This window comes from Mustela lutreola, chromosome 14, assembly GCF_030435805.1.
Source record: "Mustela lutreola isolate mMusLut2 chromosome 14, mMusLut2.pri, whole genome shotgun sequence".
Classification (NCBI taxonomy): Eukaryota; Metazoa; Chordata; class Mammalia; order Carnivora; family Mustelidae; genus Mustela; species Mustela lutreola.
In genome coordinates, this window is record NC_081303.1 from 7,872,766 (window position 1) to 7,898,362 (window position 25,597).

The window sequence follows — 25,597 nt, forward strand, 5'->3', positions numbered from 1 at the left end:
TATTTTGCAAAAAAGAGACACCCTTTCCATCAGGTTGTGCTATTTTCATGCTGACACCGCATACCAGGAGCTTGACTGAAATCATATTTAGCCTAGAGATGTGAGGGCTGGAGAGGAATTTACGGTTTCAAAGCTCAAAGCAATCACTGGGCTCCCTTCTCTTCCAAGCCACATGCTAGACAATAAAGCTACAGTAATAATACATGACACATGTTCCAGAGACCAGGAAGGTGAGGAATATTACAGTAGAAGCTGCCACCATTTTATATCATTGCGGAGAGAACAAGTGGGACAAACAGGGTTAAACTGAAACAGAGAAAACTGGGTCCACAGACCAGATGGGAAGGAACCAGTGTGGGCCTGCTGTGAAATCTACAAGAACCAGACACTTTATTGGGCTAGGGTGGTTTTAAAACAGGGATACTCAATCCTGGCTTCCAAGTCCTCTTTTTAAAAAGTATCAAAGCCTGAGCCCCTCTTCAGATCCTCTAACCTAAGTGTCTGGGGGTGGCCCGAGCATCAGTATGTTCTAGAAGCACTCCTGGTAATGCTGACAGGTAGTCATGGTTGAAAACTGCCCTCCTGGGACCGGAGGGTAAGATCTCCCTGAAAATATGCACATTTCTCTTTCTTCCTCCTTTACCTACATCCTGAACCTCCTTTAACAGAAGTTGAGAGCTTGATGGACAGCATAAAGTTATTCCTGCTCTCAGATGACACAGAAAGCAAGGTAAATTTGAAGTAAATTTGAAACTAACTGCCCTTCACCAGAAAAACAAAAATAAAAATGAAAACAGCAACTCTCTTTTATGAGCTCCATTATCTGTTCTTTTATAAACATGATCTAAATCAGATTTATAGAGCCATCAAAGGAGACTGGCATTATTATACCCATTTTATAGATGAGTTAATTGAGGATTGGATAAGTTATGACCTTTGCCCAGTGTGGCCACAGGTACTAAACTACAGGGCACATCAGACGCCTTTGGTGCCAAACCCTGCAGTCCTCCCAGAGGAGTCTCCTGAGGAATGCTGCTTGGGTGCCTTTTCTACAGAACCAAACCCTGAGAACTGAAAATAAACAAAATAATGAATTCTAAACTGAGCCAACTAACAGAACATTAGCATGCATCCTAATTTTGTATTCATTAATTTACACATGTCTTATTTTTCCCTATATCCCTGCTTAAAAAAAAAAAAAAAAAGATAGCAAGAAGTTGGCCATCATATAGTAGAAATGCAAGCAAGCCCCCAGTTCCACAACAGAACAAAGGATGAAATGTGTGTTTTCCAGGTAGTAACAGAAGATTCTGTTTTCTCTGGCTGCCTCACGCCAACCTACTAATTACAATACACCAATTTCTTAATTGCCAACAGTCTCAAAGAATTTTAATCACTTAAAGAATCCAGCCTCCACCAACCATGCTCATCTCCTTTAAGACAAAATGAAAAGCAGGAACTGCTGTGATTTTTCCCTAGACTACAAAAAAATTCAGAAAAAAAAATTCCAATTAAACATTATGATGAGGCTGCAAAAGTACTGGGTCCTTTTCTGACTTTTACATGGGAGTGACCCTGACAAAAACAGAATTCTCCTGGTTCCAGAAATACCCCTGTGTTGCTGACGGTGGACGCTGACTGTCTGCATGAGGAATGAATGAATGAAGCCTCCTTCACTACTTAGGAAGGGAATGGACCCACTTTGGGACAGGAGGAGTGAGAAAGACAGGAAGAATGGAAGAGATGTAGAGAGCACAGAGCCCTAGCTGACCCCTTCGGACGACAGGTTTCCTGGGACAGCTTGAATCATACAGTGATTCTAATAATACCATTTAGGAACCAGCTACGAACATGGCTGTGAAACCAACGGGACAAGGAAGAGGTCTCTAAGTTAGGTACAACAAAAGTCCTTGGCTGTTGGTCAGCACACATCTTTAGTCCATCAGGAGGAATACCGCTAGCAAGGAAAGAGAAGGCTACAGGAGGGACCAACCAAGTCACACTCGGCTGCAATACCCTGGTCCAGACAGAACGCGTCCCATCAACATCAAGGTGAGATCTCACAGTGTTGCCTGGGTGTAGGGATCTTCCATTTAAAACCAAAACAAGGAGCAGAAAACCAACCAATTGATCAATCAGCAAAAATCAGAAGTGGCCACAGGTTTGAGAAGACCACATGGCTTCTTCTGGGTTCAAAATTTGAGATATCATACACAGGTGTGCATGAGCAGATGGACAGAAGCAAGACTGTGTGTTTGTGTGTTTGTGATTTTGTACTTAACAAGTGAAATTTATTTAATAAATGTACTTAACGTACTTAATAAATGAAATCTACAGTTGTATATTTAAAGATAATTTGCATAATCCTTCTTGTCTACCCAGAGCTTCACATTTTTAGAAATGGTTTCTCTTTCAATTTGATGGACCCATCCCGGTTTCCAGCAGAGCATAAAGCATAGAAGACAAATTCATTATCTGTTAGTAAAATCAAACTGATTTGAGCTGGAGCTACAGTGTGCACGTGAGTAACATTCGTGAGCTTAACAAACACGTAGTAAAATGGCCACTGTTCTATGCTCTTACATACATTAACTAGTGCAATCTACACAGCAGCCAAGGCAGGCTCTGGGCCCCTGGTCTTGCTGATGAGGAAACTGAGGCCTAAAGTTCAGCATCTTACTCAAGGTCACACAGTGGATAAGTAGATAAAAAGGAACCTGAGCCACTCCCTCCTCACTCACCTCTTCCTTCTGCCTACTACCTACGGTGTAGAGATAGGATCCTGGCTTGAACTCTCCCAAACGACCCATGGCTCCCCCAACTTTCATTTGTGGTACCACTAAATTGAGCAAATACCACCCCATTTTTTTTAAATCAGGATTTTTCAAAATTAATTGTAACGTACCATGAATTGGCAATCGTGACACACGGTAGACAAGTAACTAACTGATTCCATATAAAAGCATCTCAAAGATTCAGACGCTGCAGCCCATTAATTATTTCATTTGGTTTCGGACAACAAACTTGCAGAGAACAGGGATTTTTTTTCCCCCCAATGAAGCAGGTAGTTCTGAAATCATCACATTTCCTGGCTTTTCCCAAACAGTCTTGATTTCATAAATCCCCACTACCCTAGCCCATAAATTAGCAATCACACTGTCCTAGAAATTTCAGTATTTTGGGGTCGAAATTCATCATCCGGACAGAAAGAAACAAAATCCCTTGCCCCACCACGTACTTTGATCACATTTTAAAATATGGTTACCATGGAAACACAGATCACTAGCCCTTGACCTGGCTTTCACACACAGGAAAGTCACAGAAGGGAACAGATACAATAGTAGCGCAAGGTGGAAAAGAGGGGAGTTTTTCAGGGTAGGAATTGAAACAGCAACCTCTTAGAACTACAGATTAAAACGGCATTTTTAACGCATGTGTTTACACACACACACAAGTCCAACATTCACCATCCTGTAGATCATGACCACCACACCCTCTGCTGAAACTGCTTCTCACCCAGAGAAGACACAGGTGTCCTGTGCCATGCTGATCTGTGTCTCTTTTCTGCTGAGCTGGGGCCTGGCTGCCACCCGGTGCCCATTTCTCAGGGTATTTCGCTTACAGTATTCTTTTGTATTATTACGTATTATAATGAGTAGATGGGCTGAATCTCAGTTATGGCTCCTGTTCATTCATGTGTCACGTATGGCTTCCATGTAGGACATTTCAGGCTCAGTTGGTTTAGAAGTAAATACCACGTTTGACTCTTTAACTCCTCAAAATAAAAGCCTTTTATAAAAACATATTCAGGGAAAACAAGCTGTGAACCTGGGTCAATTTGCATTATATTGGAACATCTTTAAAAAAAAAACTTCAGATTTTCTCCCTTGGGTATTAGGGTTTGAAAGTTTTTTTAGCATCTTTTTAAGAGTGCAACAAGCCAATCAATGACTACATCACAGTATTTATAAGGTCTCGATAAAAACAAAAAAAAGTCCAAAGATTAGCCACCCAAACTCTGAAAGGAATTTTTTTGGGGGCGGGGGCAATGTAATTGTTTTGAGGACACTGCATTTTCTACTCTCAAGATAGTGCTTATAAAGTATAATGTTATTTCCTTTCCCCACACACATAATCCATGTTCACATACCAAGAATGTCCCATTTTTTACTACAGCAGCTCAACTTTAAAACTGCCATGGGAATTTATTACAAATTTGGGTCCTTTGTTGTTTTGTGCGGAACAATGTTAAATATTAAATCCAGAGTCTTGAATCTCCTATTGCATTTGAAAGGTAAGATCAGGTAAAACTTAAATCAAACGGGCACTCAGCTGGTACCTTCTTTTTTTTTAGGAATGGTAAAACTTAAGTGGCCTAAAGGAAACAGAATCTGGGGTCCTTACTGCACCTGGAGAAACAAGTTGGTGGTTAAGGACCTACGTTCAGGACTTTGGTCCTGGCCTCATTCTGGACCTCTGCAAGATTACCCTCCACTGGCAGGAGGGAGGGGAGAAAGAAGGGAACCAGCTTCTTTCAAATCTTAAGAACCCAAGACATGTGGTACTTAGACAAGTTCTCCCGGGTCCCTTTGCAAATACTGCTCTAGAGGTCAACGGAGGCATGAAGGAAGATGGGACAGGGAGCTTCTCAGGCTCCAAGAACCATTTCTATTCTACAGGCTTGCTTGCTCTCTCTTTACTTTCATGTATTCGTTTTGCTTTTAAGATTTTCCTGTCCACAAAATCTATAAAGAGCTTAGCAAACTCAACATCCAAAGAACAAATAATCCAATCAAGAAATGGGTAGAAGACATGAACAGACATTTCTGCAAAGAAGACATCCAGATGGCCAACAGACACATGAAAAAGTGCTCCACATCACTCGGCATCAGGGAAATACAAATCAAAACCACAGTGAGATACCATCTCACACCAGTCAGAATGGCTAAAATTAACCAGTCAGGAAATGGCAGATGCTGGCGAGGATGTGGAGAAAGGGGAACCCTCCTACACTGCTGGTGGGAATGAACGCAAGCTGGTGCAGCCACTCTGGAAAACAGCACGGAGGTTCCTCAAAAAGTTGAAAATAGAGTTACCCTACGACCCAGCAATCACACTACTGGTTATTTACCCTAAAGGTATAAACTCAGTGATCTGAAGAGGCACATGCACCCAAACATTTATAGCAGCAAAGTCCACAATAGCCAAACTATGGAAAGAACCTAGATGTCCATCAACAGATGAATGGATAAAGAAGATGTGGTGTGTGTGTGTGTGTGTGTGTGTGTGTGTATACACAATGGAATACTATGCAGCCATCAAAAGAAATGAAATCTTGCCATTTTCGATGACATGGATGAAACTAGAGGGTATTACGCTTAGTGAAATAAGTCAATCGGAGAAAGACAACTATCATATGATCTCCCTGATATGAGGAAGGGGAGATGCAACGTCGGGGGTTTGGGGGTAGGAAAAGAATCAATGAAACAAGATGGGATTGGGGATTGGGAGGGAGACAAACCATAAGTGACTCTTAATCTCACAAAACAAACTGAGGGTTGCTGGGGGGGAAGGGTAGGGAGAGGGTGGTGGGGTTATGGACATTGGGGAAGATACTTTTACCCCTGGGGCTAATAATACACTCTATGTTTATAAAAAAAAAAAAAAAGATAAAAAAATAAAAATTCTAAAATACAAAAAAAAAAAAAAAAAAAAAAGAAGAAGAAAAAGGTTTTCCCGTTCATCCTAGTGGAACGGATTCAGCTCTGCTCGGATCTCAGCCCCATGAGGGAAGGGATCTCGATCTAGTCCCCTGCTGTATCCCATACACTCTCAACAGGGCCCGCACAGAGGGACGTCAGCAACACCTGATGGCTTGCTTCCATCATTTGGCCCGTGAGAGGGTCAAATGTGATCATGTAAAATACTATGAAGGCACGAATAGAATTCTTGCAAATACGTTATTAACCTAAGAACCGCCCTTTCAGTTACACTTTTTGTCTCAAAGGTGACGCCGGGCTGACTCGCCCGAGCGCAAACCTGTGTGTAGACTCTGATTTCCCCGTGGGGCTTGTAAGTTCTAGAAGCCTGGCGCCCACATAAAATGCTAACACTTCTGTGGGACGGAGGCAGGCAGGGCAGACATTCTAACCTGTATCCTCTCGGTTTCTGTTCTTTTCCCCTCGCTTTTTTAAACAACGGAAGCAGGGCTGGTGCACGATATTCGCTTCAGCGGTGCAACGTGGGGCTTCAACAATGCACACGTCCGACAGTACATCCCGCACGTCCAGAGCCATCCTTCAGCACACACCGCCAGGGCTCCGATGTTACGGACTACAGTCCCGCTGCTGTACCTGATACCCCCGCGACTTCCTGGCGTTATAACCGCGAGTCTCCATCTTTAATCCCCTCCCCCTCCTTTGCCCATCCCCCACCTCAAAGCCCCACCTCAGACCTGGTGCTCGAAGGGCAGAGACAGCATCATCCCTCGACCAACAAAGGACCAGACTGGAGGACGAGGAGAACCTCCACCAGGGCACTGAGCACGGACAAGCCGCAAAGTTGGAAGAACTGCTCCCCAGATCGCTCTCACAGCGGGTTTAAATCCACTTAAAGTGGGAGCAGGTGAAGCCCCTCACTCCTTCCCGTCTGCGCATGCGGGGGCCCACCTCGTCTGCGCATGTGGGGGCCCACCTCGTCTGCGCATGCGGGGGCCCTCCTCATCTGCGCATGCGGAGCCCTCCTCGTGCAGACTCAGGCGGTTAGACCCCGCACCTGCAGACACCGACTGCTTTGAATCTGCAAGACGCCTGGTGCTGTGAGAAGTCCCAGAAGTCCGAGGGGCAGCCAAGAGGCGTCTCCTTGGAGGGAGCCCTAGGGCCCCACCAGAAGACCTCAGTTCTAACCGGGCTCCTTCCTGCAGGGGTGGGTGTGAGCTCAATCACAGCCAGGTTATTGGCAGTAAATTGAAAAATTCCATTATTGCCAGGACGCAGGTTGTTGGAGTGACCCGAACGAAGCTTCCAGGTGCAGCCTTCTTTCCACAAGAGTAATGCCCACCTGAAGCCACACGACCTACAGATAGTCTCTTCTTGACCCATCTCCAGCCAGGCTCCCTCTGAGCCCTCCCTCCTCTTCCCCTGGGCTCAGCCTTGCTTTGTAAAAACTGTGGGCTCTCAGCACAAATTATCTACCCCGCCCAGAGGTCCCTCCTCTCCCTCATTTAAAAGGCCTGAACAAAATGCTAACAGTTTTTAACAGCTCAAGGCCGCGCCCCAGGATGACCCCGCCCCCTTAAGGTGCCCACTTCAGAAAGCTCAAAAAGGCCCAAAAGAAGTTGCTGTTCGTTCCCGCCCACCTGACCAGAGGGCCACTGTCTCCCAGTCTCGGCGGAGGCGACGAACCCAAGTTTGATAAGCGCCAGTTAGCACACCCCAGATGGGCTTCCTATGGACCAACCCTCCTCCCCACTTTTTATAAACGTCTATTTCCCTGGTCCAGTTTAAGCCCCTGCTGTCCCCCACCCCATTCCCTCATTCTCCCTAAAAAAATGCTCCATCATCTCTGTACAAATCTGAGTTCTGAAGTTCAGTTCACTCGGGCCCTCTTCCCTTTTGCAAAAATATATCCTGTTTCAAATCTGTCCTTAGAACGTTAACCAGTGTCTGGCTCTGTTTTGTTTGACACAATCCATTCGAGTACTGGGCAAATATCTCCTGAGCACCTAATACGTGCCCAGCGTCACACCTGGCACTGTTATTCAAAGCAGACCCAGACCCTCATTCATGCTCCCTGAGTAGAACAGAATTCTGACCATGAACTAGGACCCAGCCTTTCTGTGGCCCATCTTCTACCCCATAGCATGAGTGCCGAGGAGGGCTGGCTGGCCTTATGGCCAAAGGGGGTAGTTCAGAACTTTTCAAACGTTTCTGAGCATAGGAATCAGCCTGGGATCTCGTTGAAATGAAGATCCTGAATCAGGTAGGGCTGAGGTGAATCCTGAGAATCTGCATTTCTCATAAGCTTCCAGGGAATAAAGATGCTTCTAGTCCCAGGGCCAAACTTTCAGTGGCAAGAGTTTGGCTCACCCTGAAGGATTAGGGTAAAAGCAAGGAGAGGCCAGAAGTCCTCAGGCAGCTTTTGAGAATGATGTCCATCTATACCCCTCATCCAGGGACTCTACTTATCTGTAAAGCCATGTGAGCGCCTCTGTTCCACTGGTTTGAACCACCAGGCCGCAGTCCCCAGAGCCACCTGCCTGGACTACCAGATACTTCGCTTACTGACTCAGCCCCAGAATCAACCTGAATCCTGCAAATGGATTTAATGGCTTCCCTGGACAATACTGTAGGTTCCCTGGGACCCCCAAGCTTCATCAACTCCCAGTCTAGACTGATTACAGAAATCCTGGAAGCGAACCGAGATTGAGGGCAGAGTCAGAGAGAAATAGTAGTCACTGGGAAAAATAAAGCCTGTTAGCAAAATCACTTTGTAGCTGGGGAGAAAAATCCATCATTCCGGGGGCACTGCATTTCAGAAAAGAGTTCTACTGGGTCACCAAGTCCAAGAGTAAATGCCAATCTCCCCCCTGTGTGTCTGGCACCCCCCAGCTCTTCAGGGATGCCCACGAGGTTGACAGCCTGGGGTTCACACAGCATGGACACCTGTGCAGGTCTGGGTCCCAGCATAGAGCAGGGCTCAGTGAGTCAAACTAAAGCTTGCAGTTCTTGCTAAATTCAGTGGAATGAGCTGGTCTTGTCCCTCACAAAGGAAAGACAACTTGAACTATCTCCCACTTACACCATCAAACCTGTGAAAGTAAACTGTTTTGAGTTTGCTGCCAACAATCTCCCTTTCCTAAACTGACATGCTTCTCCTAGACTCTCTTGCCCCTCCCCTGGACATGGGCTGCTGACCTTGTGAACTGGCTCTGGCTAAAAGAATGCGGCCAAAGTCATATTCTAGGAGCCCAGGAATTCAGAGGTCCTGCTGTTTTCACTCTTATCCTCTGGGGATCCAGCAGCCCGCTAGAAAGCCAGGGTTAGCTTACTGAGTGATGAGTGTCCACTTGGGGTGAACGAGAGCTGTCCAGTCCCCAGAGAGTCAGCCCAGACTCAGCCACTATCCCAGCCAAACACAACCACATGAGTGGTCCCAGCCAATAGCTACTGGGGCACAAACTGTGTGTCCTGTTCACGGAATCACAGGAAATAATACTCGGTAAGTCTTGGAGTTGCCCGTCTTGCCACAGTGGATTAAGGAAATGTATCTAGTGTAGCAAAAACAAAAGCCACATGACACAGTCTTTGGGATTGGGTGATTGTGGATGCTGGAATCTCATTCCCACTCAAGACTGGAGGAACAGGAAAGAAATGGATCTGGAGCCTCGAGGGAGTGACAGTGGGCGACTTGGCAACATTGCCACCTGCCCTAAAGCAGAAAACAGAGAAGGTGTCTAATGGGTTTGGGGACCTGGCTAAGAGGATCATTCAGGCAGGTTATCAAATTGTTAGTGGTCTATGGTAAGAAGCACTGTTCTGTATTCATGCAGAAGTATGAGAAAATGTAGAAAATCTAGAAGACTCTCTTGATTCAACAAAATACTCACCAAGGAAGAAAGAGCCTCAGGGTAAAGACGAAATGACAGTTGTGGCAGGAAGATTCTTTGTCAAGGTTTCAGAAAGACTGAAAGTGGTGGGCGGTTCACAGGCCCCCTTGGCCAGATGAAGAGCTCCCAGAAACTTTATAAGGGGCAGGTCCTAAAGCATCCTGAATCACAGTCCAAAGCAGAGAAGACCCACTGCCAAGAGTCTGGGGTCAGTTTTTGCTACCAGACTGGTTTATGACTGGATAAAAATTAAGTCTACAAAGGCTGAAGGGATTGTGCCATTTTTTTTTTTTTTTTAAAAAAAAAAAGAGGGCAGAGCTGCTTTAAAATGAACAGAGGTCCTCTGGGGCCTCAGTTTCTACCAGCAGGAAGCCAACTAAGACAGTCAGAAGCAAACACAGGCTATTCTTATGGAAAAGAAAGAACAACACAGAGGGGAACAAGGAGCTTCACAGATTAGGAAAGCACACCCAGGGAGCAGAACTAGATCCTAGGCCAGCAGCATTCCCAGTTTTCTGAGCTTGGAAGCCTGGCGTGCTGGGCTGGGCTGGATTTCAAAACTGCTATGGGCTCAGGACTGGTCTGTGCTCTCCATCCCCACCCCCACCACTTAAACCAAAGTGTGTACTATGGTTATCTTATCCTGCCTCCCCGTTAGAGGTCAGGAGTGTGTGTGTTGGGAGGCATATGACTTGTCTTCTAGTTCACAAGTTTCTAAATCAAGAAAAGCCCCTACGAGGGGGCTCAACCCGATTCAGACTTGGTGCAGAGGAGGAGACCCTGAACTTTGAGCCTTTGCTGTAATGGGGGAGGGCGGTGAGGACTGCATTTAGTAAGTGGAAGAGATCTGGATTGTGATGGCCAGAGTGGACTATGGTATATAATTTCCAAAGAGGCCTGCCACCAACTCTCCTTACTCCTGTATAGATGCTACTCCTCCCACCTTGAATCATGACCTGTTTTGAGCAATAGAATGGGACAGAAGCAGCTGTGATCCCAGAGCCCACATTTTAAAAGGCCTCATACTTTCTGCTTTGGGCCTTTTACAATACAACCACCCCCTTAAACCATTCCAAGTTCAGGCTTGCTTATGGAATGATAAGAGACATATGCAGAGAGAGGTACAGGTGGTCCCCAGACCCTCCAGCCTGCCCCAAACAGCACAATATGGACCCAAGATGAGTTCTTTCTGTTCAACACCATCCAGAATCATGATCCCACTACATTTTGAAATGATCTATGCAGCAGCAAACACCTGACCTACCTGCATAAACAGGGGAGGGAGAAAAGTGCAGAGCACGATTAATTTATTTTCTTCTTCAGTATGGCCTTTGTGAGTTTTGGTGTTTTTTTTTTTTTTTAAACCTATTTTCTGATTTCCTTTGATTTTAAAATAGTACAACTGAATGAAAGGTTTGAAAGCACCAATGAGGTAGTGATTATAGGCTTAGTGCCAACACATTTTATATACGGTGACAGAACTGATTTTCTCCATGACCCAGATAGGACACGTACGTGCAGACCAGCGCTGGGATACCTGGGTAGAAGAGCCTGGGTAGCTTAGCGTTCTTGTGATCATACCAGCACAAATTACAAGAAACCAAACAAAAAACTGCTCAAGAGAACCAGGATCCCTTTCCTAGCTCCAGGACACTTCGTTCAGAAATCATTTAGATCATTTCAGCAGACTTCTCAAGGCTGTTCTTGGAATTAACACATTTCTCTCTCCTCGTCACTCAAACGGGACAGAGCCAAGAATATACAAGTATAATGGGAAGTTCGAGTCCACTATTTAAAAAAAAAAAAAAAAAAAAGTTGGCTCTGGGTCCTCCAGGCGAAATAGGACACCAATTAACCACATAAATGCCTCGGCAAGCAGGCATGGGGTTCACGCCACGAGCATGCGGGGGGAGCAAAGCAGAATTCGGGGGCGTGCTGTCAATGGATACTGCGGTGTGGACAGCATCCCCCAAAATGGTCCAAATCAACAGACAGCCTAGAGTATGCACAGACAAAACACGAGTTTGCCCTTGAAAACCTGGCGTTCTAGCAGGAGCTGAGCGGACACATGATCAACGAAGGCACATACACGTGAACGCGATGATGTACGGGTACCGTGGTGGGGGGGGGGTGGACTGAAAAAGAGACCTTGAACTGGAGAAGCGAAGGCAAGAAACATGAAGGCGTGGGAGATGCACAAAAGTAGAATCATCACACACAGAGGATGCAGCTTACCTGACATGCTGATGGATGACTGTGGTTGAGATCCCAATGGGAAGACACTATGTCAACAGACTTTTGGGCCATGTTGAGTAAGTTCATCCAGCCTTGGAAAAGTGATAAGTGAAATGGTGCATTTTCTGAATAGTTAAGGCCTTCAGGAATATTTTCCACCAGGGCAATTCTTAGAAAAGATTTTGAAAAACAAACAAACAAAATCTAGTCAAATTTGAAGCCACAGATCTTTATACATGCATACAGAGACATCTGGAACATACTCTACTTTTTTCGAATAGACACATTCCTCATTATTTACATTTTTGGCCAGAGGCTTCTTATATGTCCCTTCTGCTAAACTTCCCAGCTGTGAGAATTTAGATGCTCTGGTTTTCTCCAGGTTTTGCTCGTATTTCAGAAAATCACTGCATATGTCCTAAAGTCCAGTTTCTGACTAGCTTTGAAAAAAATTCAGAGCTTCCTACACAAGCAACTTCCTCTAGTAATATATTCCTTTTTTTCCTATAGCCATGTAGTTCTTACATACAAGAGCACTTCTGCGAGCTACTTTCGGCTATAAGTTACATTTCGCATACCTCATTTCTAGGACAATGTTGGGCGTATATAGACCTAATTTTGAAACTGAAATATTATGAGTTTTTTTACTACTGGAAAATAAAAATAATACATACTATTATTACTGCTTAGTATCTACTGATGCTTCCCAGCCCAAAAGCATAAAATGATACGAGGAAACATTCAAAACCTGCCTGTGAGAGAATTTTACCAAAGTGGGTGATAAGGAATGGATAAAATAATCACAATAATCAAAACTTAAATAAGATACAACAAAAGCATCCCAATAAATGTGTTTTGTCCTTTGATAGTCCCATGCATATTAACAATACATCCACTGTCCTGTTTCTGGTCAGTACGCAGGAGAAGACGGTATGATTTTCACTCCTGAGTCAGCCACGGGACACATAATGTTTAAATAAAGGACTGAACTATTTCCCCCCCATTTCAGAAATGGAAATTATGCTGCAACTCTTGATGGAAAACTGCACACCTGTAAATGCTCCCAGTATAGAGATCCATTTCATTCGTGGCTATGCCTCCCCAGTGCTGGGAACATAATCAGGGCTCAAGAAATACCTAAAGAATGAATTTCATCTTCCAACAGGGAACCTGGTACTCCTCACTAAAACCCTTAGCTGTTTCTCCTAATGAGACTTGTCCCATTTAGCAATTTTAGAAACAAAAGCAGTAGTCTTAGTAAAAAAAAAATTTTTTTTTTAGTTCTTGTGCATTTGATGACTATCACAGCTAGAATGGAGTTGAGTGTGTGACTCGGAGACTTCCACGATTTGGGGTTCCCAATCATCCCGCTGCCATCCACAATCAAATTTAACGTTTGTTGGGGTCTGATAAGCAGAGGCCAGGCAGCACGGAAATGACTGTGACAAATATCCCTAGTCCTCTGGAATTTACAATCTGGAGAGCGAGCCTATCTCATACATAATAATTCAAATGGGAGGCAGGCTCTATGCGGCAGTGAAACAGGAGTAGGAAGTTTAATTAGATAGATAATGCATCATCCAAAGTACGACTGTGCACGGGCAGGAAGGAGAGATTAATTCTGGTTGAGGCTTGGGGGCATGGGAAATTGGAGGAGGAGGGACTTGAAATGTGTCTGTGGATGAGCCAGAGGGGACAGGAGGTCTAGGTAGAGGAAGGAGCCTGCCGAACTGGATCCTTGGATATTTGTGAAGTGAGCCTAGGAGGGGTGAGGCGGGAGGGACAGGAGCTTGTCTTGGCAGAAAGGACAGACGACACCAGGAAGGCCCACACTGTGGCTTGAGCTTCTCTTTGGTGCATTTGGGAGCAGCCGAGTACACCAGGGTCTCCCCCGCAGGCCCACTGCCTGCCGCCGGAAGGAGAAAAGGGAGACCCGGAAGTGAAAAGCCGGTAGAGCGTAGACATGGCTGAGCCACCTCAGGAAGGTAAATGAGAAATCTGAAGTCAGTCAGTGGGAATAAGAAGAGGCGTGCAGTCAATGCAGTTTTAGGAACCGAATCTGAAAAGATTTAGTGTTTGATGTATTTGATGAGAAGGTGAGGGACGAACGGGTAGGAGCCAAGGGTGACTGAAATTTTCCTGTAAGGTCGACACATGGTCTCTTAAGGGGGCGACCATAACCATCTTCCACTGTCTCCTTACTGGATTCTCGCCCCTCCCAACGGTGGTCCATACGGTACTCGGGGTAATCATTTAACAATGTAAACCTTAGCTCTCTGCTGCTGGATGAACACCTCCTGCGGGCTTCCCCAGTGCCCTTAGGGTGATGCCCACCCCAGCCCCCTAAGATGGGTGGCAAGCGTTTACAACCAGTCCGGTCCTGCCTCCTCATAGCCTCACTGAACTCAAATGCCCTCTTTCCACTTTACACCAAAGCCACACCAGACACGTCATGCAGATCTTCCCAGTCACCAATCCCACGCTGCTGTGTCTCAACTAACCAACAAGGTCCTGATTTCAATATTACTTCTTCTGAGAGACCCCCCCCCCTCCCCGCAACTAGGCTTGTTCTCCCTTATGACCAAGCCTTGCATGACTGGCTATTCCCCCTCCAACCTATTCCCTCTTGAAATTACTTGTTCAAGGCTGACTTTCCCTGATAGACGGTGGGGTACAGGAAGGCACTGGCTCAGTATTGTAGCCCTAGTGCCTAACCTATTGCTCAGGGCACAGGAAGTAACCAAAGAATCTCTGCTGAGTGTTCCTGAAATCGGAACAACTGGAAAGATGTGGGGGGTGGGGGGAGCGGGTCCATTGAAAAGGACAAGGAACACGGGAAGGAGGTAGATCAAATAGACCAAGGATTGGGAGAGATCATCAGGGGGAACAAATGAAGAGAGAAAGCCCAAAGCCTAACATGGGGAGCATTTCTGTTGGTAGAGAGCGAAACGGACAAGGATTCAGAAGGGACCAATACAGAGGCAGGAAAGCAAGAGACATCCAGGAGGATTCAGTGTTTGAGAAGCCAAGAGAAGACGAGGTTCAAAAAGGTGGAGGGAGGGAATTTTTTAAAAAATCTACTTCACAACCTTTGACAGAGGTTGATGTTTGGTATTTCTAACCTCTATCCACATTTAAAGCCCAATTATCTGTTTTCACTGAAGCATGAGGGAAAGAACCCCCAGACAATGATCAGTTTCAGCCTCCTCTATAACCAGATGATATGTTTTTTAAAAAGGTTCATCCATTTATTTTAGAGAGAAAGAGCACGGGGAAGGGCAGAGGAAGAGGGAGAGAATCCTTAAACGGACTCCACGCTAAGCGCGGAGCCCACAGCGGGTTTCAGTCCCAGAACTCTGAGATCATGACCTCAGCAACAGCCAAGATCCAGATGCTCAACCAACTGAGCCACCCAGGTGACCCTAGAGACTATATTTAGAAATCAAACCAGAGAGAATCCCTCCAACAAATAAAACCAAAACAGAAGAGCTGCTGATAAAGAGAAGCGACTAGTTTTGATTTCACTTCAGGGCAACAGGGAAGCAAGCTCAGGAAGACAAGAGAAGACCCAAGAAGCCCAGACAAAGGGAGCAGACAGGATGAGGATGTGGAGGAAGTGCCCACCTGTCGCTGGCTCTTCGCCATCCCTTTCCTCGGGGCACACCCTGCGGCACCTGGCAGGCAGACAAACAAGGATCTCCAGTCTCCTCTAGAAATCTTCAGACCAGGTGTTCTTACCCTTGGATCCATGCATAAGAGTCACAGGACTCTGTGAACCTGATCTTTAGTCTCCTTGCTCTCTAACTGAAATGCAACATTCCCCCCAGTTACGAAGATAGGCAAAACCCCACAGGAATACTAGAAGCACTTAGGAGTCCGTCCCCAGGGACAATCAGCCGACCGCGGTATGGCTGCCAGGAACATCTCCGAGTACTCAGCATTGCTTTGAAATTCTGGGGGTTGTCAGATCTTGTTGTTTCATGAAGAGGTAGTGCACGATATACCTTCCTCCCCCACAGATTTTTTAAAAATATTTCGATAACTTTATTTCAGCGTTATTGGTTGCCATCCTATGTGTTTAATTCATGCATTTAAAAACACTGTTCAGGGCACCAGGCTGGCTGAGTTGGTAGAGCGGGTGACTCTTGATCTCAGGGTTGTAGGTTCAAGTCCTATGTTGGGTGTGGAGATTACTTAGAAAGAAAACCTTTTAAAATTTCATTAATTAAAAAATAAAAACATTATTCAAGGCAGGGTTCATCAGAGCGCTATACCCTCATCAGGCTGCCCCTGAATGCAAAGTTCTGTGGCACGGAAGGGTTTTAGAGAGCATTTCCAGGCCTGACAGCGCATGTGGGATTGTATAACATTTCTGCACATCAGAGACTCAGCTTAGGGATGCCTGGGTGGCTCAATCAATTAAGCAGCTGCCTTCAGTTCAGGTCATGATCTCAGGGTTCTGGGATCGAGTCCTACATCAGGCTCCCTGCTCAGCGGAGTCTGCTTCTCCCTCTCCCTCTGCTCCTCCCCACTGCTCATGTGCACACACACTCTCTCTCTCAAATAAATAAATAAAATAAAATAAAATAAAAAAGAAGAAGACGACTCTGTCGCAAAGTTCCATTTATGTCTCCAACTAACAAACCCTTGAAATGAGCCATAACCAGCGACCGTTTTACGAACGGTTTTGCTCATAAAATTTCAATGGAGCAACTGACATTTGGATCACACAAGGACAGTGAAATTAATTAATATGTGTCAGGGACATTCATTTGAAAGTACCAATAAAATCATTAATAAGCTAAGAACTCAAAACAGCTCAACAGGTCAGCACCAAATTAATGGCATTTTTTCCCTCTTTTTTATCTAACTCATGGAATTGAATCCCTCCCTCTTTCTCATAAAAACCTCTTGCTTTCCCCACATGGTCACGATACTTTTCTGGATTCCTCCAGAATCTCTGCAATTCTGAGATTCCCCCAATAAAAGCCTCTGTTCTTCTTCACCCTCCCATTTTCCTCGGCCAACGTGCATCATCTACTCTTTCTTCTTCTTCTTCTTCTTTTTTTTTTTTTTTTAAAGATTTTATTTATTTATTTGACAGACAGAGATCACAAGCAGGTAGAGAGGCAGGCAGAGAGAGAGAGAGGAGGAAGCAGGCTCCCTGCTGAGCAGAGAGCCCGATGTGAGACTCGATCCCAGGACCCTGAGATCATGACCTGAGCCGAAGGCAGAGGCTTAACCCTCTGAGCCACCCAGGCGCCCTACTCTTTCTTCTAGTAAGATTTTTCCCCCGTTGCTCAAGCCTTGGAAGTGGGTAGGATTACCAAGAGAGATTTCCAAGAGAAGAGAATTGGGACAAAGCCAGTTACGAGAAACATCTGATCACTGGCGCCTGGTAGAGAAAGTGTGCCAAGGGAGGAACACAGAAGAAAGGCCTGGAAAGACTGAGGGGGGGAGGAGGAAAACAGCCTAGAATCCAAGGAAACCCAAATGTGTCATCATTATTTGTTTCCTACTATCAAAGTCAACTACAATTTCATTCTAAGAATAAAAATAGAGACACCAGCCCAGGTTTGCAGACACACTGGTGCATGGGTAACAAATTCCAGGGAAACCCGCTGCACGAGGACCCTGCTCACCTCCTCACTTCTCCCCTCCACGAGACCTGGGGACCGTGATGGTTCCTCTGTGACACAGCCCTGGGCTCCCACGCCCGGCTAGAAGCCGCCTCCAGAAATCGGCTTTAAAATGACTCCTTTCTGTGACCTATCATTTTATTCCCTTTAATGGCCAACAGCTGGCTACTCTCCAGGGCCCTGATCTAATTAGCATACATACAGAACCCATTTCTGTGCACTGACAGCCCTCCCTATCCCCCCCTCCTTGGCAAGCAAGGCGAGAAGGAGGCAGACCTCATTAAAATTCACCTCTGGGCAAATCCCTGGAATGCCTGCTTTCACCCTCTCTAACAGAACTATGCCCAAAGGCTGTAACGCGGTTCTTGACACCTAACAACAAGGGGAAAAGCTGAATATACAAAGTCACAATCCAGCAAAAACCTTTTTGTGCCTCTTTTTATGGTACTTTGGAGATAAACTACAAATGATTTGAACTGTGAGTCCAGGGAGTAGAATAAACACATTTTCAAAAATGCATTTTACATTTTTAATAGATTTTTAAAATAGAACTCTAGCTGTTCTTATTAATAGTATGGATGTACTCTCCAAACTTAATGCAATCACCAAAATTTCTCTTTCGATCCAGAAACATTTTTTACCTTCTTAAAGAACTACCTACAGTTTCCCTCCACTAAGCTACTAAAAAATATAGTCCCTGCCTTTGCAAGTTTTTAAAACATGGTGTGTGTATGCTAGCAAATGAAAAGATGTTTATAAATACATTTTCACCCTTGATTTTGGAAATATAACAGAGAAATATTTAAGAGGAAAGGATTCGTTATAAGGTAGACCAAATCCAGCTCTGCCCATTATTAGCTGTATGACGTTAGACAAATGATTAACCTCTTCAACTCGGTTTCCATTTCTGAAAAAAAAAAGTTACTATGAGGATTACAGGAGATGATCTCTGTCAAGTGCTTTTCTCAGAGCTGGCTTCATGGGAAGCACTAAATTAAAGATATTTTTTTCAAGTAACTGAGAGTCTGAAAACTTATTTAATTAATTAAAAATTTCTCGAGGTTCTCAAACTGATAAAACACAGTAAGTAGGAAGAGTCTACATATAGGCTCCAAGGAGGCTTGTAAACTAGGACCTGTGTGACATTTTCAAAGTGAAATTTATTTTCATTGCCTACTGCAATGGAGCTCTTAGTAGGACTTGATTATATACATAGGGGCATGGCTGGTCAATTCAGTGACTTTCACTGCATACCTGTTAGCTTTCTGATGGCGTTAATTGATGAAACTGAACAGAGAGCCTTAGTTCATCAATACAATTAGATGGGGACTCAAAGTAAAAGGATGCAAATTTTGTTCCCTCATTTGGGGTCACCTGGCTGTAAGTAAAGCCCAGGACAGACAAGGCAGAAGTTGACCTTCCCAAAGACACTAGGGTGTCTGGCATCGATGGCCACCTCTGGACATGAAAATAATTGATACGGACCTCTATCAGTCTGCTCTAATGCAGGCTGAGACATAGGTTTCATTTTTTCCCAAGAATTTGGGTCACAGTGAGTTTACTTGTGAAAGATAGCAGTAAAAACATCAGTGAGGTCTGGCAGGCTAACAGTGTCCTGATAATTCTTGATCCGGCATGGGGATTAACACTGTTGAATATTAAAGTAATCTGTAAAGTAATTGTTAATTGTTTTAATAATTTTAGGCCAACTTTTTATTCTGAAAAAAATCTCAAATCCACAGAAAAGTTGCTAGAAGGGTACAGAGTGACTGAATATATTCATTGCAAAAACGTTATGTATATATATGTAATATTACACACACACACATACACACATTTTAGAAAACCATTTGAGAATAAGCTGTAGACATCAGGATAATTTATCTCTAAATCTGCAGTGTGTATTTCTAACAAGGAAGCCATGTTTCTAAATTAATGAAAATAATAATCACACAGGAAATTTAACATTGATACAGAGCTATTCCCAATATTACTTGGTAATTAATAAGGTCCTTTATCCCAGTTTCTTTTCTTTCTTTGCTTTTTTATTCCTTTTTTTTTTAAAGGATCCAAGATCCATTTAATAATGTTCACTCACTGCATTTAGCTGTCAGGTCTCTTTAGCCTAGAAGAATTCCTTAGCCTTTTTTTTTTTTTTTTTAGTTTTGCTTGTTTTCCTTGAGGTTGCTAATTTAGAAGAGCCCAAGACTGTTGTTTTGCTAAATAGGCCTGGATTTGATTTCCTTGACTGTTGCCTCATGATTAGCTTTAGGTTAAATATTTTTGGCAGGAACACTACCCACCTAACATGTCCTTCCAAGTGCATCGTAAGAGGTGACATGATACTGGGTTGTCTCTCTACTAGAGATGCTAAGTTTCATCCCTTGGGGAAGGGAGTGTTTGCCAGATTTCTCCAATAACAGTACCTTTCTTTCCTCTATAAGGAATAAGTAAATGTTACAGAGGAACCTGAAAATATCCTATCACCCAACATTTCACTCACTGATCTGCCATCCATCCACTTCTGATTCTTGACTGAACCGATCTTGTTGACAATTTTCTTTTTTTTTTTTTTTAAGATTTTATTTATTTATTTGAGAGAGAGACGGTGAGAGAGAGCATGAGTGAGGAGAAGGTCAGAGAGAGAAGCAGACTCCCCGTGGAGCTGGGAGCCCGGTGCAGGACTTGATCTCGGGACCCCGGGATCATGACCTGGGCCGAAGGCAGTCGTCCAACCAACTGAGCCACTCAGGCTTCCCTTGTTGACAATTTTCTATCATCAATGCTGTATTTGTTATTTGGTGTTATTCTGCCAGGAAAAGCTTTTCCTTCTCCTATCACCCTTAAAAAAATTTTTTTTAAATGTTTCATTAGTGTGGACTCATGGATTCACTTTTTTAATGTATAGTTCTCTATTCTGTCATCATTCCTTGAGCTGCTCACACTGTTGCAAGTACTGCCAATAGAGGCTCCTGTGAATTCTCTCCTGTGTTTTTTGAGGTCTCTTTCAGTTTTTGAATACTTTCATATTTTTTGTCACTAAGTATTTCATTCGCATTAACCTTTAAATTGACTTCTGAAGAAATAGTGGCAAAGAACACAATAGTGAGTTTGAGTAGGCAACAGCAGATCCCTGTTTCCATAAATCTAGAAAGTTCTGATGATAGCCTCATTAATTCCAGGCCTATAAAGGTATTAAGTGAACAGCAACGAAAGCTTTCTCCCTCTAAAAGAGAGAGGCAGTAGGGCAGTAGAGGAAGAATTATAACTGTAGTGATTATCTTTTGTCTGCATATCACAGTTCACAAGTACTTTCACACTTAACCTTACACATCACCATCAGTGAGCAAGGGAGGTTCTAGCCAGGTGTCATCAGCGAGATGGAATGCTAGAGAGCTGGGATGTAAATTCACTTGCTCCTGAGCTCATGTGCATTTCACACCAGATTAGGTACTGGGCTTATCCCAGAAGGTTTGCATAGCACACCCTGGGTCTCTGGCGGGGTGAGGGGGGAAGTAGACTCACATCAGACAACAGAGGCCGCCACCCTAGAGGGGAATGTCCATTTGGGCCCTAGTCCCAATGTTGTCCAGAGAAGAGGGGAAGATATGAGCGACAGGTATGAGCGACAGCTTCCCCGCGCCCCCTCCTTGTTTTACACTCCATCCTGTCAGTCCACCTCGACCAGACGATCTAGTGACAGGAAGGCACATTTTCCTTGGTTCACTATTTCCAGATTCGGGCCCAGAAAGGAAAAAAGAATAAAGGGAGAAAGAAGCACAAGAAGGATGAAGATAAAAAAAGAAAGTGAGAGGACTTTTGGGGAAGATGATGGAGCAGGAGGACCCTAAGCTCACATTGTCCCGTGAATAAAAGATACCACTCCTATCAGTGTAAATAACCCAGAAAGCAAGCCGAAGACTGCCAGAATAAATTCCACAACTAAAGGCGAGAAGAGGCCACATGGAAGAGGGTAAGAAGGACAGAGACGCAGTGGGGAGCTAAACGGACAGCAGGACCATCTGTGGGAGGGAGGGACCTGCAGGTGCAGAGGGGGTGAGCGACAGACCCTCAGTCAGGGAGCCTGCAGGGGAAGACAAATCCTTATAAACATTTGGCTCTGAAAATCAGAGGAGCTGAATTCCTTGAGTTCTTACAACCACCAGGTCTTCAAACCTGGAACTTTATTTGATTTGGGGAGAGTCAGGAGGATGAGAGGAAGCTGAGTCTCTACCCTTAAAGAGACAGCCAAAAAACCCCAGCCCCACAGAGAAGCAATGGTTTGAAAAACACATGGGCTATATGGGAGGGAGATTTGTTTATTAATCTCAAAGTATGTGCTGGAGAGACAGGATCCTTGGGAGACCTCTCCAGGAACAAAGGGCCTGGCAGGCACCATGTACCTGCCTCCCCGACATGGTATAAACACACAGTCACCTGCAGGAACCAGCACAGCCCCCATGCTCCATACCTAACTTGCTTACACTATGCCCCAACCCCCAAGATTTGGCAGCTCCACCCCATCCAGGCAGGCCTGCCCAGCACTGCAGATCCCCTCCCCCAGGGAACCAGAGCAAAATCTACTAACAGGGCACCTCCCAACCCATGCACCTTGTGGATTCTCCCCATCCAATATGCTCTTCGCCAGAGCCTATCTAAGGTGGTGCCACAAGTCTGGTAGTGTGTAAGCAGCCCCCACTGGGGCTAGCACCACTCTAAAGTGACTCCTAAAGGGACAGGGAAAGAGAGCCACACACATCAGTCACACTGTGGCCCTCCAACAAAAGCTTCTCAGGGAACAACACAAGGAAAGTGCCCTGTAGTTCAGGGCTACTGGATCTCTGGCGAATATCTGATCTGACTCAACCTAGGCCCAAGGGGCCCCTGACTGGCCCACTAAGGCCACAGGGAAAAAACCCTGCCCACAAAAGGCAGAGAGAGCCATTGCAGACAACTGGATTGAAGAAAAAAGCAGCTCAGCCTCAATGTTAGGGTGCATGTAACACTCATAGGAGACACCCATGAAGCATCAGATTCTGGTGAACAGGGAACATTGCACTGAATGGAATGACAGGACCTCTTCTTCATAAAGCCACTACTTTCAGGAGCAGGAGATAATAGCTGAATTTCCTAACAAAGAGAAACAGACACAGAGAGTTCGACAAAATGAGGAAACAGAGGAATATGTCCTACATGAAAGATCAGGACAAAACTACAGCAAAAGAACTAAACAAAACAGAATAAGTCATCTGCCTGATAGACAATTTAAAGTAATTTTCATAAAGATACTTACAGGGCTTGATAAGAGTGGATGATATGAGTGAGACCCTTAACAAAAGATAGAAAACAGAATCAATCGGAAATTAAAAGCTCAATAAATGAAATTAAAAATACACTTGATGGAATAGATAGTAAACTAGAGGAAGCAGAAGAAAGGATCAATGACCTAGAGGACAGAGTAATGGAGAAGAGAGAAAAAAAAAACTATGCAAAATGGGAACAGATATAGGAAACTCAGCAACACCATCAAGCATAATAAATTCTCATTCTAGGGATCCCAGAAGGAGACGTGAGAGAAAATTTAGTTGAAAAAATAATAGCTGGAAATTTGTCTGAATCTATGGAAGGAAACAGAAATCCAGACCAAAGTGGCACAGAGATTCCCCAATAAAATCAAAGGAAGTCCACACCAAGACGTATAGTAATTAAAATGGCAAAAAGTAGTGACAGAGAATTTTAAAAGCAGCAGGAGAAAAGAAAACTTACATACAAGGAAAACCCCATAAGATTATCAGTGAATTTTTCAGCAGAAACTTTGCAGGCAAGGAGAGAGTGGCATGATATATTCAAAGTGCTGAGAGGAAAAAAGTCTGCAGCCAAAAATATTCTATCCAGCAAGGCTATCATTCAGAACAGAAGCAGAGGTAGAGTTTACCAGAAAAAACAAAAGTTAAAGGAATTCACGACCATGAAACCAGCCCTACATGAAATGTTACAGGGGACTCCCTGAGAGGAAAGAAAAAACTATAAGTAAGAGGAAGAAAAGCAGGTAAAAAAAAAAATAAATAAAATCAGTCAAGGAACTCACAAAATAAAAGTATAGAAATTATGATACAATATTCTTAAAACATGGGGAGGAGAGGAGTAAAGAATGGGTTCAAACTTAAATGACCATCACCTTACTACAGACTCCTATATACAGAAGATGGTAACAACAAATCAAAAATCAGTAATAGATATATAAAAATTAATGAGAAATAAATCTAAGTATAACACTAAAGACAGCTCACTTGTGGTGACAGAAGAGAGCAAGAGAAGAAAGGTATAGGGAAGAACTACAAAAACAATCATAAAAGAAGTAACAAAATGGCAATAAGCACGCACCTACCAATACTTACTTTAAATGTAAATGTACTAAAAGCTCCAGTCAAAAGACTTAGGATAACAGAATGGATTTAAAAAACAAGACCCATTTATATGTTGGCTACAAGAGCTATATGCTGCACACACAGACACATGCAGACTGAAAGTGAAGGGATGGAGAATCATTTATCATGCAAACAGATGTCAAAAGAAAGTGAGGGTGGCAAAACTAATAGAGGACAAAGTAGACTTAAAAAAAATTTTTTTAAATTTATTTGACAGACAGAGATCACAAGTAGGCAGAGAGGCAGGCAGAGAGAAAGTAAGGAAAGCAGGCTCCCTGCCGAGGAGAGAGCCTGATGCTGGGCTCAATCCCAGAACCCAGGGATCATGATCTGAGCCGAAAACAGAGGCTTTAACCCACTGAGCCACCCAGGCCCCCCTAAAACAAAGACTGTAACAAGAGACAACGAAGAACTCTATGTAACAGTAAAAGGAATCATCTAGGAAGACATAGCAATTTTAAGTATTTATATACTCAACATGGGAGCATCCAGTTACACAAAGCTGTTAATAACAACCATAAAGAAAGTAATCAACAGTGATACAATAATGGTAGGGGACTTGAAAACCCCACTTACATCAGTAGACAGATCATCGTACCAGAACATCAGCAAGGAAACAGTGCCTTTGAATGACACATTGGACCAGATGGATTTAACAGATACATTTGGGACATTCCATCCTAAAACAACAGAATAACACATTCTTTTAAAATATACATGGAACATTCCATAAGACAGAGCACAGGTTAGGCCACAAAACAAGTCTCCACAAATTCAGAAAGACTGAAGTCGTACCATGTACCTTTTCTAACCATAACACTATGAAACCTGAAATCAACCACAAGAAAAAATCTGGGAAGAACACAAACACATGGAGGTTAAATAAGATATTACTAAACAATGAATGGGTCAACCAAGAAATCAAAGAACTGAAAAAAAAAATTAGAAAATGAAAATAAAAACACAATGGCCCAAAGCCTTTGAGACGTAGCAAAAGTACTCCTAAAAGGGAAGTTTATAGTAATGCAGACCTACCTCAAGAAGCAAGACAAATCTCTAACAACCTAACCTTATACCTAAAGGAGCAAGAAGAAGAACAAACAAAACTCCAAACCAGCAGACCAGGGGTTGGGGGGTGGTGCTGAGCGTAATAAAGATTAGAGCAGAAATAAATGAAATAGAAATTACAAAAACAATAGAATAGATCAGTGAAAACAGAAGCTGGTTTTTTTGAAAAGAACAACAGAATTGGTAAAGTGTCAACTAGACTCTTCAAAAATGAGAGAGAGAAAGAGAACTCAAATAAATAAAATCAGAAATGAATAAGTAGAAACAACCAACACCAAAGAACACAAAAAATTATAAGAGAATATTATGAAATATTATATGCCAAAAAATGGGACAATATAAATAAATAGATAAATTTCTAAAAGCAATAACCTCCTAAAACTTAATCAGAAGGAAATAAAAAATTTGAACAGACCATTTACCTGAAATGATATTAAATCAGTAATCAAAAAATTCCCAACAAACCAACATCCTGGATGAGAGAGCTTCAGAGGTGAATCCTACCAAACATTTAAAGAAGAGTTACTTATTCTTCTCAAACTATTCCAAAAAATAGAGGAGGAAGGAAAACTTCCAAATTCATTCTATGAGCTAAGGATTATGCTGATACCAAAACCAGA

At 43.7% G+C, this 25,597-nt stretch overlaps 1 protein-coding gene across 5 annotated transcripts in view; it reads right to left on the minus strand.

The window, feature by feature from the left end:
- The window catches only part of PLD5 (phospholipase D family member 5), a 396,874-nt gene that overhangs the window by 181,910 nt on the left and 189,367 nt on the right, over positions 1-25,597 (minus strand). For 4 of the 5 annotated variants that reach the window (XM_059144973.1, XM_059144976.1, XM_059144974.1 and 1 more), the window contains exon 3: positions 11,843-12,011. In XM_059144973.1, coding sequence (XP_059000956.1) covers positions 11,843-12,011 — 169 coding nt within the window. Of the gene's footprint in view, positions 1-6,454; positions 6,639-11,842; positions 12,012-25,597 lie in introns of those variants that run through there. The other variant, XM_059144977.1, reaches the window with a different exon arrangement.